This window comes from Gossypium raimondii, chromosome 4, assembly GCF_025698545.1.
Source record: "Gossypium raimondii isolate GPD5lz chromosome 4, ASM2569854v1, whole genome shotgun sequence".
NCBI classification, from domain to species: domain Eukaryota; kingdom Viridiplantae; phylum Streptophyta; class Magnoliopsida; order Malvales; family Malvaceae; genus Gossypium; species Gossypium raimondii.
Window position 1 is genome coordinate 36,865,489 of NC_068568.1, and position 17,930 is coordinate 36,883,418.

A 17,930-nucleotide genomic window follows, 5' to 3' on the forward strand; every position below is an offset into this window, starting at 1 on the left:
GCACTGAGCATTCCTAGATGAGTTTCAAGTCCATCTTTCCTTCCGGTACACCATCTTCAAAATTACAAAAATCATGTTTAGCATATAAAATGAAGATAACAAATTTACCTTAACATTATCCAACAAGATAGAATTATAATAAAAAGTACAAAATTTGATATCAACCACTCAATTTGCACAAATTATTTGTTACACGGTGCATTTTGTGCACCCTTGCCAGCTGAGAATAACAGCTACTGTATTTTAGCCTGAGTGGGGGGAAAAGATCAGTTATGCTTAATTCTCGGTGAAATTAAATTCTGTTTCTTCCTTGCTCCTTATCCTCTCATCTCTCGCCGTATCATTCTACTTCTATTTCAATCGACATTTGTCAGATCTGATTATTTCCAAGAACCGTTCATCCATATTCAACAAAACTATATTTTGGGTTTTGATTTGGGTCCGAGATTCTGCATCATCAACGCGCAAAACACTTGCAACCAGAACAAGACATCCACCACATAAACCACATTGATTGAGCAAAAAAAGTTGTTTTTTTTCTCTTTTTTCATTAAAATTCCCTTGAGCTCTGACCTATTAGAATCAGTACATACTGTACTTCCTCATATAGGATACAAGATTTCTACACTTGCAACAACATAGAAAAGACAGATGTAACAACCAGCAACAGCTGGCCATATACAAAACGCAACAAAACCTACATGTTTGCCCATCATTTGTAAGGAAAAGTTGACATGAACAAATCAGGCAGATAGAAATTAAAGCGACTTCAGGACCTAGAATAGGCGCTTCCTGCAGCCTTCTGCTCCACAGTAGCATGCCATCTTTTTTACCTTCCCATCAGGACCATGAACGCTATCAAGGGCATACCCATAGTCATACGTCAGCTCCTACAACCAAAATATCAAAATTTTATCCAGTCACTCCAAACACCAGCCAACCCAAGACAGGGAAATATAAGTAGATCATAATAAGACCAATAGATATATAACTTAAGCTCCAAGCGTTATCTGAATTTATGAAGCAATACTAAAGATACTACATTAAAATCCAGAAATTGGTACCAAATACCTTCCATGAAATTTAAAAGGAACTTCTACAGAAACCAAAATAAGGGGGAATCACCTGCAAAGGAGGAATGCTGTCTGCTGCAAAGAGCATTACTCGAGCTAGTTTAATATCTTGATGTGCACTCAGGACACACTGGATAAAGAGGTTAGGCTCACAGCTATGATTGATAAATCTTGCAACATTTCCAATAGAAGCAGCATCAATGCAGAACTCTGGCACACTGTCTGATCTCTGTTCGTCAATTTTGTCCATGTTCTGGATCATTGGCAAGGATGCATCTAGTTGCCGCCTCTGTCAAGGAAAAGAATAACAGCATAAATACAATTATATATGATTTCAGAGCAGTAATATCACACATCAGAGAACACTGTTTTGTTAGAAAAAGATTATACTCAACAACTTGAAATGGAAAGCAAAATGCAATACTATATGCTAAGAGACTAACCATACCTCTCTGCCACCGAGCCCCCTCATAGTTTGCAAGCAATCAATGTCAAAAATGTAATTATTCTCAGAGACATTATCCAGCTCTTCTGTCCTCGTGAGCACTCCAATATATTCACAAACAGGGGCACCAGCAGGTATAAAATCCCAAGATCTAACGGCCCATCCTTTCTTCGGAGTACAGAAGACCTGTCAATTCACATAAGTCAGATTTTATCTGGAAATATTTCAACCAGAATCTCAGAGGACCAAATCAAAAACGAGCAGAGTGGTTTTTCTTGCAGTAATAAGAAACCTCAAGTCGATATTTCAATCCTCTCTGAGATGTACGATTTACACAACTTGGATCACAGCCACATTTTGGACCACATTCAAAAACAACATGTTTGGCTTCAATTAACCTGAAATTGAAGCAGTGGAACAGGAGCTTAATAAAGCAATAAACTTCAACAATAAGAAAAAGGAGTACGGCACAAGCCATTAAGCCTCCCTATTACTAAGATTTTACCTGCCACCATCACGGTGCACATAAGGAAAATCAGAACCATTAAGCCTTGCACATGCACAAGTTTTGGGATCCCAGCAAAGCCCCTTGCAATCACATCCAGCAGCATTAGCAGGAAGCTTTATATTTCGTGCAAATTTCATTGACTTGCTATACTGGTAACCTGAAAACACAGGAACAGGATGAATTTTAGTAACTTATTATGCATGCATAAGATTGCATCAATGGACCTATCTTTATAAAGAAAGTATAAAGTTGGAAAAAAGGAGGGGAAACAATAAGTAAAAGTGAAGAAAAGAGTGTCATTATTAGCTATGTTATCCAGACTCGAGTGAGTGTTAGATACTAGTATGTGAATGCTCAATGTTTCCCAAGTATATACCCCCATATCCATGTCCAATATGTTTCAGACACATGTATCAGACATGACTTCTCAAGGAAAAATGAATTTGGCCAAAAAAAAAAAAAAGAAAAGAAAAATGAAGAATCCATTTCACATAGATTGTCATAAAAACGTGCAACACAATTAAGCATGTGAACAACGGACCTCTTCCAGAAAATGATAATAGAAAGGAGAAAAAGTTGCTTAGAAATGAGGATTTGTAGACGAGACAAGATTATCAAAGGGAAACAATGAACAATTTACATGCAAAGTGATCTACAGGAACTTATCTTGAGATAACAGGAGACAGAATGACTGAAATTTACACTCATACATGGTGTGGCAGGTTTGGAGCATAAGATGATAAATCAGTAATAATGAACTAGACGAAGGCCATGAGCTATGGACTATCAAACTCACGAGAAGAAGCAGATCAGATATGTTATTGGTGAACTAGTATGAACTTATAACCAAAAGTATGTCTCTAATATATTATTGATTTCATTGTGCATGAAAACACATTAGTAAGAAACAAATTAGAAAGTTAAGCTTGCCTGTTGGTGCAACAGGTGGATCATCAACCAAATTAGTAGCTGGAATAGGAACCACTTCTTGACCACCACTTATGTCCTCACACACCAGCCTTAACCAATAAACAATCGAATTGAGAAAGACTAGAAAAATTGATTAATGGAAAGCAATTATTTTATATAATATTTAATTCTTCAAATACCCGCGAATTTCTGACGGACACTGGGGAACACGGCCATAGGTAAAATGAACCTATCATAAGAGTGAACAAACATGATTACAATAATTAGATCCAACAGAAAAATCCAAATTCCTGTAACAGGAATTCTTGCATCATTCTTTTGAGATCTACAGATCTCATGAAAGCAAAGTAATCCCAGTTTTATCAGAAATTTGAAAATAAAACTCCAAAGAGAGTCCAGACTCTGGAGTCCTATTTCACCGATTACACCATTGTACTAAAACTTCTTCCATACTCTATTTGGATAAATAAATATCAGATTTATTCTCATTTTAAAAGGCAGTCACAGCCAAGAATATGTGATACATTCCCATCTCCAGTTATCAGGCTTTATAAATTAAAAAATACCATCACAAGCCATACAATTCCTTTCATCAAAACTTGCATGTGCAAATTCAATTTACAGGGAAAGTATAACAGAACAATCATTATCTTCAGTGAAATTCAAATAACATTGGGTCTGAAGATAAATGGCCTTTTAGAGCAAGTAGCCAACCAAAATCATAAAATATATAGTAAACCTGGCTAGTTGTCAATGTTGGTTGCCCCTCAAGCCGCCTCAATCTATATTTGAAAACAGTGAACCCAGAAATACCCTTCTCTGCCCAGTAGTGAACAACCTGCAAATGTGGAGCAGGTATTGAAGTCCATAGTGTCCTATTGAACGCTAGGTAAAAAGCATCAATTTCTCAAATCAACAAAGACTAATATTATTATTTAAAAAAAAAAAACACTAAACTAAAGGCACATCCAATACTATAAAAGATAATTTCCAAAAGAGTAAGACTAAAAGAATATTATCTAGTTTTTAAATATTTAAGAAATTACAGGAAAAAAGATGCGTGCCTTGCATGATATAAAAACACAAGGCTACAATGTCAAGCAGGAAAAAGACAAATCAACCTGAAAACTGAAAAAATTGTAAAAAGCAAAGCAAAGCAAAGCAAAACACTCAACATTCAGTTATTTAAGCCATAGCCCATGAGATAGGTGCAGAGCTTGTTGTCACCCATCAAGAAGACATGCAACAAACTACTTGTTTGCATAATCTTTTGAGCAAAATGAAGCCATCCAATCACTTTAACTTTTGGCTTTTACCAAAAGAAAAATATTTGGAATAATCATTCTTTCTCCCAAGAACGGCAAGAGAACTGCATGTTTGTGTTGAAGAATACAAGACTCACTCAGCCATGACGGAATCACCAAGGTAAGTTAATCATATTAAAAAATTATCCAAAATTGCCATATTTGATCAGTTTCTTATCGCAGAAGGAACTATAATATTATCGTAAGCATTCAAATTATTCACAAAGAATTAGGAATATGGTTTTAGTTTTATTCATCATAGTTCATATAGACAATGGGAAAAGTAAAACTACTATTTATTTTTTTGTCACAACACATAACATGATAAATTTAATGAAAACATATCATGCAACCTGAACCAACAAATAAAATGTTAGAAAATGACAAGCTGAATAAATTGTCAGAAACTTACCTTGTACAATCCATCATATGTATAAACTTTCCCAGAGTAACTATTAGCACATTCATGACCTCGAACTACTCTGACAGTCACCCCAAGGTCCACACAGTTCTATAAATAAAATCAGGCAGAAAGTAAGCAGACAACTTCCAATGAGATGTCATACAAGACACTACCAACATTGAAAAAGTTCAAGATGCAACAGAATTTAAAACCTATAATCAGATGCCAGACAAGACATTCTGACATTAACATAACATCAAGATGCATGCGTGCACATGCACAAAAGAACTTTTATCTTGAACCTAAGATATGACAATTGCGATTAGCAAGCATCTAACGACATAGTGATTCTTTTTTGTTCATTCTAGCAACATAGTGATTTAGTCTCAAATAAATACGCACAAAAGACAAACCATTTTTCATAATTATATTGATAGCATGCCATTGTGCTTTATTTAAATATTTTATCACGAGTACGATGAGAAAATTTCAAATATATGTAGTTTCCAACAATCTACAACCATCCAAGTATATAAACAATGTAAATCCATAAGAACTTAAAATTCATACCTTCAGTGCCAGATTACCACGTTCCAAAACTTGATCTCGAATTTGTCGTTTATTACCAGTTAGGTCATGTCCTCCTTGTCCAGTGTAAACAACATCTTCAGCATTATCTAAATCATCCTCATACATGCCAGATAAAACTATAGCTACTGCAAGCGGGAATATATAGTGTTCATACTCCTGCAGTTTTCCAACCACAAAAATGTAAAACATAACAGAGCTGGTTGTGCCGTAAATGTTATTGACACGATGGTTTCGTTCTTTGACAAACAAAAACAAAAGAACCCACTCAATTGAAAACATCCAAACGAATGACTCCTAAAGAGCATGCACCAAAGAGTTCATTCAGAAAAAGTGAAAGCTGTCTAGAATGTCTAAATAGAAATAAATAAGGAAACAAAAAAAATAAGCAAGGTAATTACAGTGTTAATAAAACATGATTCTAGCAAAGATGGAAACTGAAAGCCTTGAACTGGTACGAAAGGAAAAAGAGGGGCAAGAGGCGACCATATTTTCAGATGTCAAGTCATGTTCATACATGTTTCTCTTAAGGGATATTTTACTCAACAACAGCTCTTAATGGTAGCCATCAGCACTTGATGACAGCAAAAGTAACAGCGGAAACCCCCTACACAACCTGGATTCTATCCAATTTTTGGGCAGGCTTGAGAGTACACTTGCAGTGCACAAGGTAGAAAGGGTATGATAATGCAGTTATAGAGCATCTTTAAGTCAAAGAGCCATCCATTGAAAAAATAAATAAAAAGCTTTTAAAAAAGTGCAGACATCACTAAAACCCATTCACAGGAAAAAATTGAATGTATTACCCCTTTCTTGTAGGACTGTCCCATATAATCAATACCATTCAACCAGTGGCTATGAAAACCAACCGCAACCATTTCAGCACGTGAATAAAACCGATGACCAACATCAATGCCTGCCATACATTAAATACTTCTTAGAGGATAATTTCTTAAACTCATGAAACAAGATCTGGAATGCCCATTAGAGCACACGTTAGCCAACTAACACCAGCATGAAACAACACAACTGGGATAAGCTCTCACAACCAACCTGGAATGCTACCTATCCTTTTCTCAGGATAAAGCACCTCATTTCTCTCCATCATCTGCAAATGTTTTAATTTTGAGAAAATATTAGGGCATGTAACATCAAAATCAGTATTAATTTAACACCATAATACCATACTTAAAGAAAAAGAAATATAAGAATAAGAAATGGAATCGAGAATGTTTTACAGAGTTACCATAAATTCATAATCATCAGAACAGTTCAACATAGTTCACCCAAACAGCCAATAAATACATATTGATATTTCAAGGGAGAAAAATATAAAAAGAATTATTAATATGTTATTCTTATAAGGAGCTATGACAACTTTTCATCAAATGAAGCATAGCATATGACCCCATCTCACCAATATGATTTGAATCAACAAACTAGAGGAGAAAAGATGAAAGTGGGTAGTTTATAAATTTACCCTTGAACAACTGAAAATGAAAGCTATGATGAATTCTTAAACAGAACAACCAAATAGACAAAAAGCACAAGTCTGAGACACTGAAAAGAACAGGCGGCACATTTTCATTCACTTGCCTTCGATATTGCCTTCAAGTCAGGTCGCTTAGCTTTGGCCTTAACATCAGCCTCAGAAACACTTCCTCTCTGCAAATAGTTTGTACATTAACAATGAAATTAAGAAGTACATTGCATGACTGAAAGAGAAAAAAAGAATCCATGTTTCACCATTGCCACAGGTAGAAGAGGCAACAACGTCAGAAAAGTTATCACAAAGATACACAAACGTAAAGCTTGAGTATCATGAGCCGTACAACTGAAAACAAAGACAAGAATAACTTACATTGGCCTTCTTCTTGGCCTTGAGGGCTTTCTTGTCAACTTTAGCTGCTCCGCACCTCTTTTCCTCTTCCTATGAAGAACTAGAAAAGATTGTATAAGAATAAAATCTGCTTAACCGATCTCAAATGATGAACAGGATGCAGTGCAAAACATTATATAACGAAACCAGAGTAGTGAAGTTTCAACTGACATGAAGACCGAAAAATCAGTAGAAATAGAGACAGACCTGAACAAAGTGAAGATAGTGCTTGTTGAACAGCCTTATAGTCTCCTTGACCTTCATATGTGCACTTTTCTCGGCAACATTGGGAGCATTGGTACCGTCAAGCCCCTCTGCAATTTTGGCCGCTCGTTCCACCATTTTCGCCACTTTCTTGTTGATTTTAGGGTCAGCAGGGAGTGATGAAATCTCAGGAAGCTGTTGGATCACGGTTTGAGCAGGTTGTAGCTTTGGCTTTAGCTTTTCAGCATCCACATTAACTTTTTTGGTGCTACGTCCAACATCTTCATTCAGAAGCTCCAGTTTCCGCTTTGCCAAAAGCTCCATCTCAGCTTTCTGTTTGGCGGCTTGTAATCTGGCACTGGCTCTCCGTTGTCCGGCGACGTTGTCCGTGACAGCCGAACCATTCTCTTTTACCAGAATCTGGACCCTTTTGGTTCCGTTATTAGGCGTAGGGACAGAACTCTGGAGCGAATGCGGCGATTGAACCACCATATCGAAAATCTAAAACGGAAGAATGCGATGCTATGATGAAATGAAAGAAGGAATGTAGAAGAGAAGAGAGAGGGGAAAGTTAGGGTTAGAAGAGGAAAAGGCTAAGAAACAAAGATTTGACAGTAAGGAGCGAGGATGGATGGATGGATGGATGAGGGAAAGCACAAACTCACAGCGCCACAGCCACAGCCACAGCACAGCAGGGAATCCTTAACTCATTGGATGACTAAATTCGAAATTAAAAATTAAAGAGAGACAGTGAGAGACAGAGGAGGGAAGATGCAGGTTTTTATTTTTTTAACTTTTACATACATTTTTGCTATGTAATAGGAAAACAAGAAAATATAGAAGTTTGTGGGGAAAGTGTATACTAACATACATGCATATTGTACATTTTCCTACAACTACGCTGGGTGTCTCTCAGGTATTCCGATTTGTAAGGTTTAATAGATTTAATTTTTTTCAAACTTTTTTCTATAAAAAAAGACATATTTTTCTCAAATTTAATCTTCTACATCTTTTCTATTGTGGAAATGAAAATTCAACAAGTATGGAAACATATGAAAAATAAATACATTTATCTCAATTTTAATTTGCATCTTTTGTTGAAAAAATATGGTTTAGAAGACAGTTTTCTATAATGAAAAATTAAAATTTTGAAAATCGAGCTTGTAATATTTAAAGTAATATTTTTTTCCCGAAAAGTATTTTTCCTTTGTGCGAGACAAATCCTAGACATTCCTAACTTCCAACCGAATGATTTTTTCCGTTATTCTCGTAATACAAATTGCTTCTAATGTGAGCTCGAACAATCACGAATAAAAATAAAACTAGAAATGATTTATTACTTTTTGTAGGAAAGTAATTCTCTCTCAATAGAAACCGGTAAGATTGTAATCCCGAAAATAAAATTTATTCTTCAAAAATAAATTCACACTACTTTTGGTAAAATACAATATATGAATCTTATGTAAATGTGATCTAATTATGGAGGGTGATAGAAGAATCTTAGTTGAATTGGTAAAACACAAATAATATTTATTTAATAGAAAACAATATTCTACTATATAGAATGAGGTGGGTGGCACACCCTTGTAAAACTACTAGGATTGTCACCTATCTCATCTTATATTTGGTTTAATTATATGTGTTTTCTAAACTTTTAACCCCAACACTTTATAATTTAATCTCACTCAATATATTATTTTTTCAAAATAAATATTATTTATTTAATTAGATAAAATAAATTTTCAATTACATAATTTTTCAACTCAATTCTAATGTCATTAAAGTCATGACAACTTTACTATAAAAGAATCAGAAGGAAATATATTTAATTTTCATATACAACTAATTCACAATGACTACTTAATTTAATTTAGTTTTAGAATTTCAATTATTTAATTAACTAAATAATAATTCAAAACCTTAAATTAATTCTCAAGTCATTTCTATACTCAGTGAAAAAACAAATTCATTTCTCCACTTTCATCATTTCCATCAATTTATATTCATTTGGTTCTACATGGAATTCATTTCTTGTTTCAAAGAGCTAGTGTAATGGGGCTAGAACTTTAGTCTAGCAAACCGTGCTATAACATCCCCTAACCCTAACTGTCACCGGAACAGGGTTACGAGGCATTACCGGACATATCAAACAAGTTACAAATAATTCTTAAATAAATAACGAACATATATAAAAGAATCATAAATTCATATAAATTTATGCTAATTGGCTTCTTTTTTTATTTTAAAAATTTCGACAGTATTTTTGCTTATTTTTACTTAAAACCCCCTGCAAACTTAAAACCAAAAACAACCCAATACCAATATTTCAATCAATAATTTTATACTTTAAAACGCTACTAATCATACTTAATAAATTGATTCACTATTTTATTTATCATTCAAAAGATTATAACCATTTACCCACAACCAAGATCATTTAGCATATATATATTTATATATATACAACTCGTGTTCAATCACCTAGTACATGCCACTTAAGCAAAAGGAAGAAATACATCACCAAAATTTTCTTGATGGAGTCGGGATCTTTCTGGATGCTGAACTGGACCTTGAACCCTAATGACCTGCGCACGGGAAACAACCGTACAACTGAATATTTCATACTCAGTGGTATTACTATAATTTAAATTATTTAAATAAAATAGCAAATAAACATATCAAATTATATAACAATTAATTCATAAATAAACTAATTTATTCTTAACTTTCATTTCTCAACTATAACAACTCAATTTGGCTATTCATCAATTTAATATCATATAACATTTCATTTGAACAAAAATATCTTCATGAATCTTTGATTCATTCTTTTCATTCTCATTTCTCAATTTCAATTCACTTTTCATTTCATGAAGAAAGTCGATCATTTTCATTTGATTTTTTCTATTCCATTTATTTGCCCCTATTAACAAGACTCGGACTTTGGCGGATACACGGATCCAACCAAACACACTAGAATGGTACCCAGTGTCTCATCGGCCAAGCCGAAGTAAGTTGGTACCCAATATCTCATCAAATCTATCCGAAGAAATATAGTGACACCCAGTGTCTCATCGACTCAAGGTCGAAGTATCCCTCAACTCTTCCAATCCTATGGCATGCCAACTATATCCAACTCAGCCCGACTAGTTAATAGGGTATTCAAATCATTTTTCTATTTCAAATTCACTTTCGATTCAATCACAATTCAATTCAATTTCACTTTCCACTTTTTAATCAATACACAGTGCAGATAATTTCACTTCGATTCAATTCATTTCATTCACTTTTATTCAATGCAATATTTTAATACTCACCTCAATTTCACTTACCAAGTACTTTAATTGAAATTTAACAATTGAAAATAAATAAATTCAAATTATAGTAATACAAACCGTAAATCTCCCGTTTTAGTCCTCAATAGCTTTCTCCTTTCCTTTTGATGCCGATGCCTCGGGTTCTTTGTTAGCTACGAAAATAATAATAATTTTTGCTATTAATTACAACATTAAATTAAAATAAATAATTGAATTTCTAATCAATTTTACCTTATTCCCAATTTAATCTTAACTAAGTTTACTTACTTTCCTAATTCAATTCACACTCTATTTCTATTCAAATTTCATCCAAACTCAAATTTAACTATTAAAATTTCAGCATATTTTTCTAATTTCGAATTTCCCTCAATTTAGTCCCTAAAACATAAAACTTATAACTTACTTCCCAATTTAATCCTTTTATCAATTTTAACTTAAAATTCATTCAATTAAACCCCTAATTTAACAATTTGTCCAACATGAACCCTGCTTAAAAACCTATAAACTTCCAAAACCTCAACTTATTTTCAACAAAACTTTGTTTTAAAACTTCTAAAACATCAAAATTAAGTAAAAAGGGCTTAATTGACTTACCAATCAAAGCTTTAAGCTTCAAAATCCTAGTTTTTCCCTTTTCTTTTTCTTTTATTCTTCCCCTGTTTCGAATTGCTCTCTGTTTCTTTTCTTTTCTTTTGTTTTATTTTTATTTCTTTACATTATATTATAATATATAATTTATTAATAATCATTTAATAAATAAATATCTTTTAATTATAATACAAGTGTATATACATACTTTACTACATTTGTACAACTTTATCACCTTACATTTGGCACCATTTAATTTATTTATTTTATATTTAATTAATTAATATTTATAAATATCTTTATACTTAAATTTTAAGTAATCATACATTTATTTTACAACTGTAAAAATATATGCATGTCACATGTATAATTTTACACCTACATTTATCTTTTCTTAATTTATTACATAATATGATAATAATAAAATAATTACAATAATAATTTAATAAAATATCTATTCAATAATTAATTATAAGTATTACAAATATATGTATTTTATTAATACACTTGTATTAAATCATCACCATACATTTGTCTTTATTTAATTTATTTCTTAATATAATATCTTAACTTTAATTAATATAATTTATAATGTTTTTAATTAAATAATATTTTATAATATTAATCAAGAAAAAATCTAAGATTTTTCCATGTATTGCCGCCTATTCTTAAGCCATTGGTTTATTTACCTATCTAGTCCCTCTTATTTTATTTTGATCTATAATTAGACTTTTACCCTTTATTCAATTTAATCCTTTTTCCTAATTTCTCTTAATTAAGCTAAATTCACCTATCTAAAACCTAATTAATCACACAACTAGTCTCGTAAATATTTCTAATAATTATTTTCGAACTCAATTTACCAAGATGGAGGCCCGATAATGTACTTTTTCGATGTTTGTGAATTTTGGGTCATTACACGTGCGGCCTTAGGCAATTCTTTTGCTTCAAATCTACCTAAGTCAAGCTTATTTTCAAAAATGAGAATTCACAAAGAAAATTCTCTAAGGCAAAGAAATAAAAGCAGAAGCACAACTCTTAAACAAAGAAGCAAAAAGTGAACAGATAAGTCATAAGAAAACTAAGCACACTAAGTTTTTGAGTAAATGCTCTCAAATGTATTATATTACACAATAATGGGATGATTTCAATTGAGGGAGAAAGCCTCTATTTATAATTGAGCTCCCCAAATCTAACGGTACAATTTAAATTACATCAATGGTCAAAATCAAAGTCAATCTACAAATTAAGATTCTTAAGGGGTTTTCCAAGATCCCCTAAGATTACAAAATCTTCTAAGATTACTTTACATATTTACCTTGATAACCCTAATTTTACTTGAGTGTTTCACTAGACCACCAATGCTTCAAGTAGATGGGCTCTCCACATGTTCCACGAATCGGGTTAGTTCAAATGAGTCAAATGAACCCTATTTAATCAAGTGACCTTCATGAGATGCTCTTATTGGATCTTATGCCTAAGCGTAGTATTTTTTTTTCTATGTACACTTTTATTTTTCAAATAGATTGGTTTAATAAAATTATCCATGAATTACATTAATACCCTTTATATATTGTCCTCCATGGTTTTTACACACAAAGCAAAATAGAAGCAAATATTGGCTCCCTGATTATCTAAAGCTGTATTACGTGGTTAGATCGTAATATGGAAAGACAACTTATATTGGTAGATGAACCTAACATGTCTTTAGTCTAATAAAAAATTGTTGGGAAATGTGTCCATATTGTAGTAAACATGTAATTATTTTCTATGTATTTGAACGATGAATAAATAAATAAAGTTAATTTTACATTTTACTATTATGTCTTTTGTGTTTACATCTTTCATGTTTTGCATACATAGCGAAATTGTGACAAGTAAATATTAGCTCATTGATTGTCTAAGTTCAAACTGATGATAAGCGACACTATAAGAAAGTTTACATTGCGAGAAAGACAACTTACTTTAGTAGATAATCTAAACGAGTTCGTAATCCCGTAAAATAATCAAAGTGAGCATTTGATTCAAATACTTAGAAGAATTATTATGTCGTCTACAATTCCAATTGAGGAGATGACTAGTCTTGGCTATTGGAGTATTAACTCCACGGGTAGAGACATAGATATATTCATTGGAAGAATGATGCATTTGGCTGGACCCAAGATGAATTAATTATGAATCTGTTTGTGAATTAATTCATTTGTAACGTTCATTGTGTGATTTACCTAAATCCTGAGTTAGCCACTGACCATGCGTATGTAACTCATGTGCTTTGGTATAAGTGGAAACTTATGCTCTAAAGATGATCGAACCCATAACCGATATGTTGGGTAAATGACTTGGGTATGGCATGACTTTACTAGCAACAATTGAATTCGTAGCTCGATTAAAGAGTTAATGATATCCTCTCATTGGCATTGTGTGGATTGATAAATATGGAACGTGGCTATGAGTTGCTTGTTCTTGAACAAGAAATTTTTCATAGTCATTTGTTGACAATAATCATATTAATCATTAAGAATACACAATGGTGACAATAAGATAAAATAGGATTATATTGAGTGAACGAATTTAACTTAAAGAAATCAAGGATATCATATGAGGGTAACACACACATGACGAGGTCATTGGACAAAGTAGTTTGATGAATTGCTTTCGTAAAAAGTATACAATAAGGAGTTTTTAACCATGGTATTTCTCGTGGACTGACTCCATGATTAAGTAAATTGTGAATTATCAGAACGATGCTTCTGGACATAATTGTAATTACTTGAGTCTAATTGTATATGTCTGATTGGTCCCTCCGCTAGCTTAATAAAAACTCAATTGGACTATATTTGAATTAGAAGGAAATTCTACGAATTTGGAAATAATTCATTTGAGTTGATTTATTCGATCTGAAATTAAATTAGGTTGTTATGAGAATTATTCAACTAGAGAATTTGATTAAAAAATTTTCTTGAAAAATTAATTTAGAAAATCTAAATGATTTTTGGGAAAATTAATTTTGATCAAGCAAAATTAAATTAATCAAATTAATTAAAATAAATATGATATTTTTGGAAATTAATTTTCAAGTAAGACAATTGACCCAATGGGTAATTGAACTTGAAAATTAGACCTGAGATCAAAAGTTGGGCCCGTGAACCTAAAACCGAGATCAAGACCCAAAAAATTGGTGGTATGTGAAATCGAGTCGACAATTCAACCGGTGGCTAAATTAGACCGGCTGGACCGTCACTGACCTAGACCAAACTGGCTGGGGTGCCGTGAGGGTGTTGCACTTGCGATGGCACCACCGGATACAATGGTGCCGGTGGTGGCAATGGCGGCATTCTAGTGGCTGGTGGGTGGTTCTTCAACGGTTGAGCAGTTGAGATATCACACTCCTACTGGGACTCTACCGGATAATTTGATTTCATATTAAATATTTCAAGAATAATATTATTTTAATAAAATTTAATATTATATTTAATTTAATACTTATCTTGATAATATTTGATTAATTTAATTCTATTTATCTTGATAAGTATTACATTAATTTAATATTAAAGTTATTAAGTTTAATCATAGTTGAAGAGCTAAACTCTTCCTATATAAAGAGAGTCATGTGTCATTATTTCTCACAGACTTGACTTCAAGAGAAAGTTGTAAAAAGACTATCTTTTGGAGTGTTATAAAATAAAGAGTGATGGAGAGAATAAAGAATAAAGAAAATATGAAAGCAATAGAGAATGTATTTTATTGATCAAAATGGCTGATTACAATGCTTCATCAGAGTCTCTATTTATAGGCACAAGAAGTATAAAAGAAGTATAAAAGAAGTAGAGATCTAATTCTAATAACTATTAGAATTTAAAGCTCATTAAAACTTTATCTTGATCATGATGGACATCCACTTAATAAGATACTCATAACACTCCCCCTTGAATGTCCATTGGTAGATAATGTGCCTCGTTAAAACCTTATTAGGAAAAACTCTGTGGGATAAAAACCTAATGAAGGAAAAAGAGTACACAATCTATAATACGCATAATATGCTGCCTCATTAAAAACCTTCAGGAAAACCCAATGGGACAAAACCTCGGTTAAGGGAAAAAGAGTGCAATGCATATTTACTCCCCTCATGAAAACATCACATATTTTCTCATATTCTATGTATTCAATCTTGAATACTAGTTTTTCAAATGACTATTTGAATGTATCTGCTAAGTATTTATATTACCATTCTTTTAAAAGTCATGAATGAAGGAAATTTGGGGAAATATATTTTGATCTCTTCAGAGATTCAACAATAATCATAACAAACTTTAATCATGATTCTTTTATAAAAACACAAATAGGTATTTTGGATCATTTTATAATCCTCCTTCAACTACTATTCACTAAGTCAAATTTACCACATATGTTCAAATTATTTCAATTCATATAAATACACAATTTCTTGAGAATTTCAATATGCTTCTATCATCATAAATCCTTCAAGGATTTTAATATAAACTTTACTATATTGTGATTCATAAAATGTTGTAACAATAACCATTAAACATAAGTTAAATCTTTTATAAATTGTCAATTTAGTAATATATCTAAAGGTAATTGCATCCAAGACAAAAGAATATTATATCTTTTCATAATCAATGGCAAGACTTAGTGAAAACTTCATATTTTTATTCTACTTTTGCAAAACTACTTCAATTGCATCTTCACTTGCTTTATACCTTTAGATATTTGGACTCTTGGTCCAAAAACTCTACAAATTTAATTGTACTTGAGTTGTGTCTTTCTATTTTGATCAATTTATTTCATATCTATATTTCTCAATAGATTTATTCAAGATTCTCCTTTTATTTCATTACTTCAATAATAATATTGCATGCAAAATCATTGTCGACCACTTTTATTATTCGATCCCACATTTTCTCAAATTGACATAACTTATCAAGATATCTTATTTTCATTATTTTAAAATTCAGTTTCGTGTACCTGAATCTCTTCTGGAGCACCTGCCTCCACTATATGACCATCTAGAAGAATTTTCATCTTTGGAATCGATCAATTTATTATTTATTCTAACTGATTGTCCTATTGGGACTTTGATTCAAATTAAAATATTAAATGGTATATAACACTTGATTATTCTCATTAAGTTTGAAAATACATCTAATAGTTAACTAGTAATGAGTTATCCGTATTGAACTTCTGGTTCAAATTACTCTCCCCCTAACTTATTACAAGTTATTATTTATCTCCCCCTAATGTCAGGAAAACTATCGAATCAAAATTGTAATCACAAATCATGTTATAATTGAATCTCAAATACATTGAAAACATCTAATAATATAAAGAAACTTATAATTAATATATATTCTCAACTTTCTTTGAGGATTCACTCATCTTTGTGCGTTGTGGTGGAACAATTGGAACATAAACGCACATACAAAAATTCAAAGATGAGAAATATTTAGGTCTTAATCAAAAAGCAATTGTAATTGGGAGTATTTATAACTTATTGACTTGATGTATACAACACATAAATCAACAAAATCTCATCTACAAAATAATCACATATGTGTTTTGCTGACTTCAGGGAATGAAGCAAAACTAGTGGGAAGAATTTCATAGTTTTTCATTAGTAACTTATTATTTTGCTTAGCCACTAGAAGATATGATATCGTTCGAAATACTGTTAAAGTCATTTTCACAATATTGCTACTGTAGGAGCACGTTAGATATTTCAATCATATAGTGTAATGTATTCCTTCGGGGAATATATGTAATACAAATACATGGGTATCTCATGTTATTTATATATATGGTTTCAATGTAAAACACATGAAGATTTTATTCAACATATATCTTATTGATCTGAAAAATAATATTATATTTTATAAAATTTTGCATCACAATGAGCTAAAATATAAGCTCTTAAAGAGCTTTTTACAATTTGATGCAATATTAGCTCTTTAGGAGCTTATAATCATTTTATTGTATAACCTTAATGAATGCTTAATTAATTTTAAATAAAATTTTATTTATTCATATAAAATAAAATGAATAGGTATAAATAAAACATATATTAAACGTAACAAATAATAAATTCTTGTCACTAAAAATCATTGTGGTTAGATAATATATTTTTATTTATATATCATAACACAACAAAATACAAAATATTATAATGTCAAATTAAAATAATTTTACAGCTATAAAGGTTTAAACATAAACATTTTCTAACCTCCACCTCTTATGACATAATTTCATTTCAAATTTTACAATGATATGAAATTATCATAGTGGTGAATATCCCAAAGTTCATGAAAAGTAAGTATTTTTACTGCATTCCATAATAATCATATATCTTAATCAAAATCAAAATTAAATCAATATATTCTATTAAAATTAAAAAATTTATCTCCACATAAAAATCTCAATAACTAAATGTGTGAAGGGTTTTATAAATCCATAGAGATGCGAATAGTAAATTATATAAATTAAAATTTTAATAGAAATCAAATCAAATTTCAAAAGAAGTTGATTGGATTGACTTACGTTACCATGGATAACAAGTAGTGATTATAAACATTCTTTGTAATGAAGAAAATGAGATCATCCCCAAGCAAATATCAAAAGCAAACTTTGAAAGTGAATCTTACTTCTCGATTTCATATAGATAACAGTATTAAATCTT

The 17,930-nt window shown here is 31.5% G+C and overlaps 1 protein-coding gene across 2 annotated transcripts; it reads right to left on the reverse strand.

Moving 5' to 3' along the window:
- Positions 1 to 514: 514 nt before the first annotated feature.
- On the reverse strand, positions 515 to 8,150 carry LOC105780142 (histone-lysine N-methyltransferase, H3 lysine-9 specific SUVH4). 2 transcript variants are annotated; one of them, XM_012604281.2, is made up of 15 exons: positions 7,338 to 8,150; positions 7,113 to 7,181; positions 6,848 to 6,916; positions 6,305 to 6,359; positions 6,058 to 6,167; positions 5,234 to 5,410; positions 4,673 to 4,771; positions 3,696 to 3,794; positions 3,136 to 3,185; positions 2,957 to 3,045; positions 2,024 to 2,183; positions 1,811 to 1,916; positions 1,522 to 1,704; positions 1,126 to 1,362; positions 515 to 890 (listed from the first exon to the last, which is right to left on the reverse strand). In XM_012604281.2, the coding sequence occupies exons 1-15, from the start codon at positions 7,824 to 7,826 to the stop codon at positions 777 to 779; spliced, it is 2,106 nt and encodes a 701-aa protein (XP_012459735.1). In that variant the 5' UTR covers positions 7,827 to 8,150; the 3' UTR covers positions 515 to 776. The 2 variants fall into 2 exon arrangements, with proteins under 2 accessions (XP_012459735.1, XP_052485529.1); XM_052629569.1 differs by having other exon boundaries at positions 7,113 to 7,191; positions 7,338 to 7,466.
- Positions 8,151 to 17,930: the final 9,780 nt, after the last annotated feature.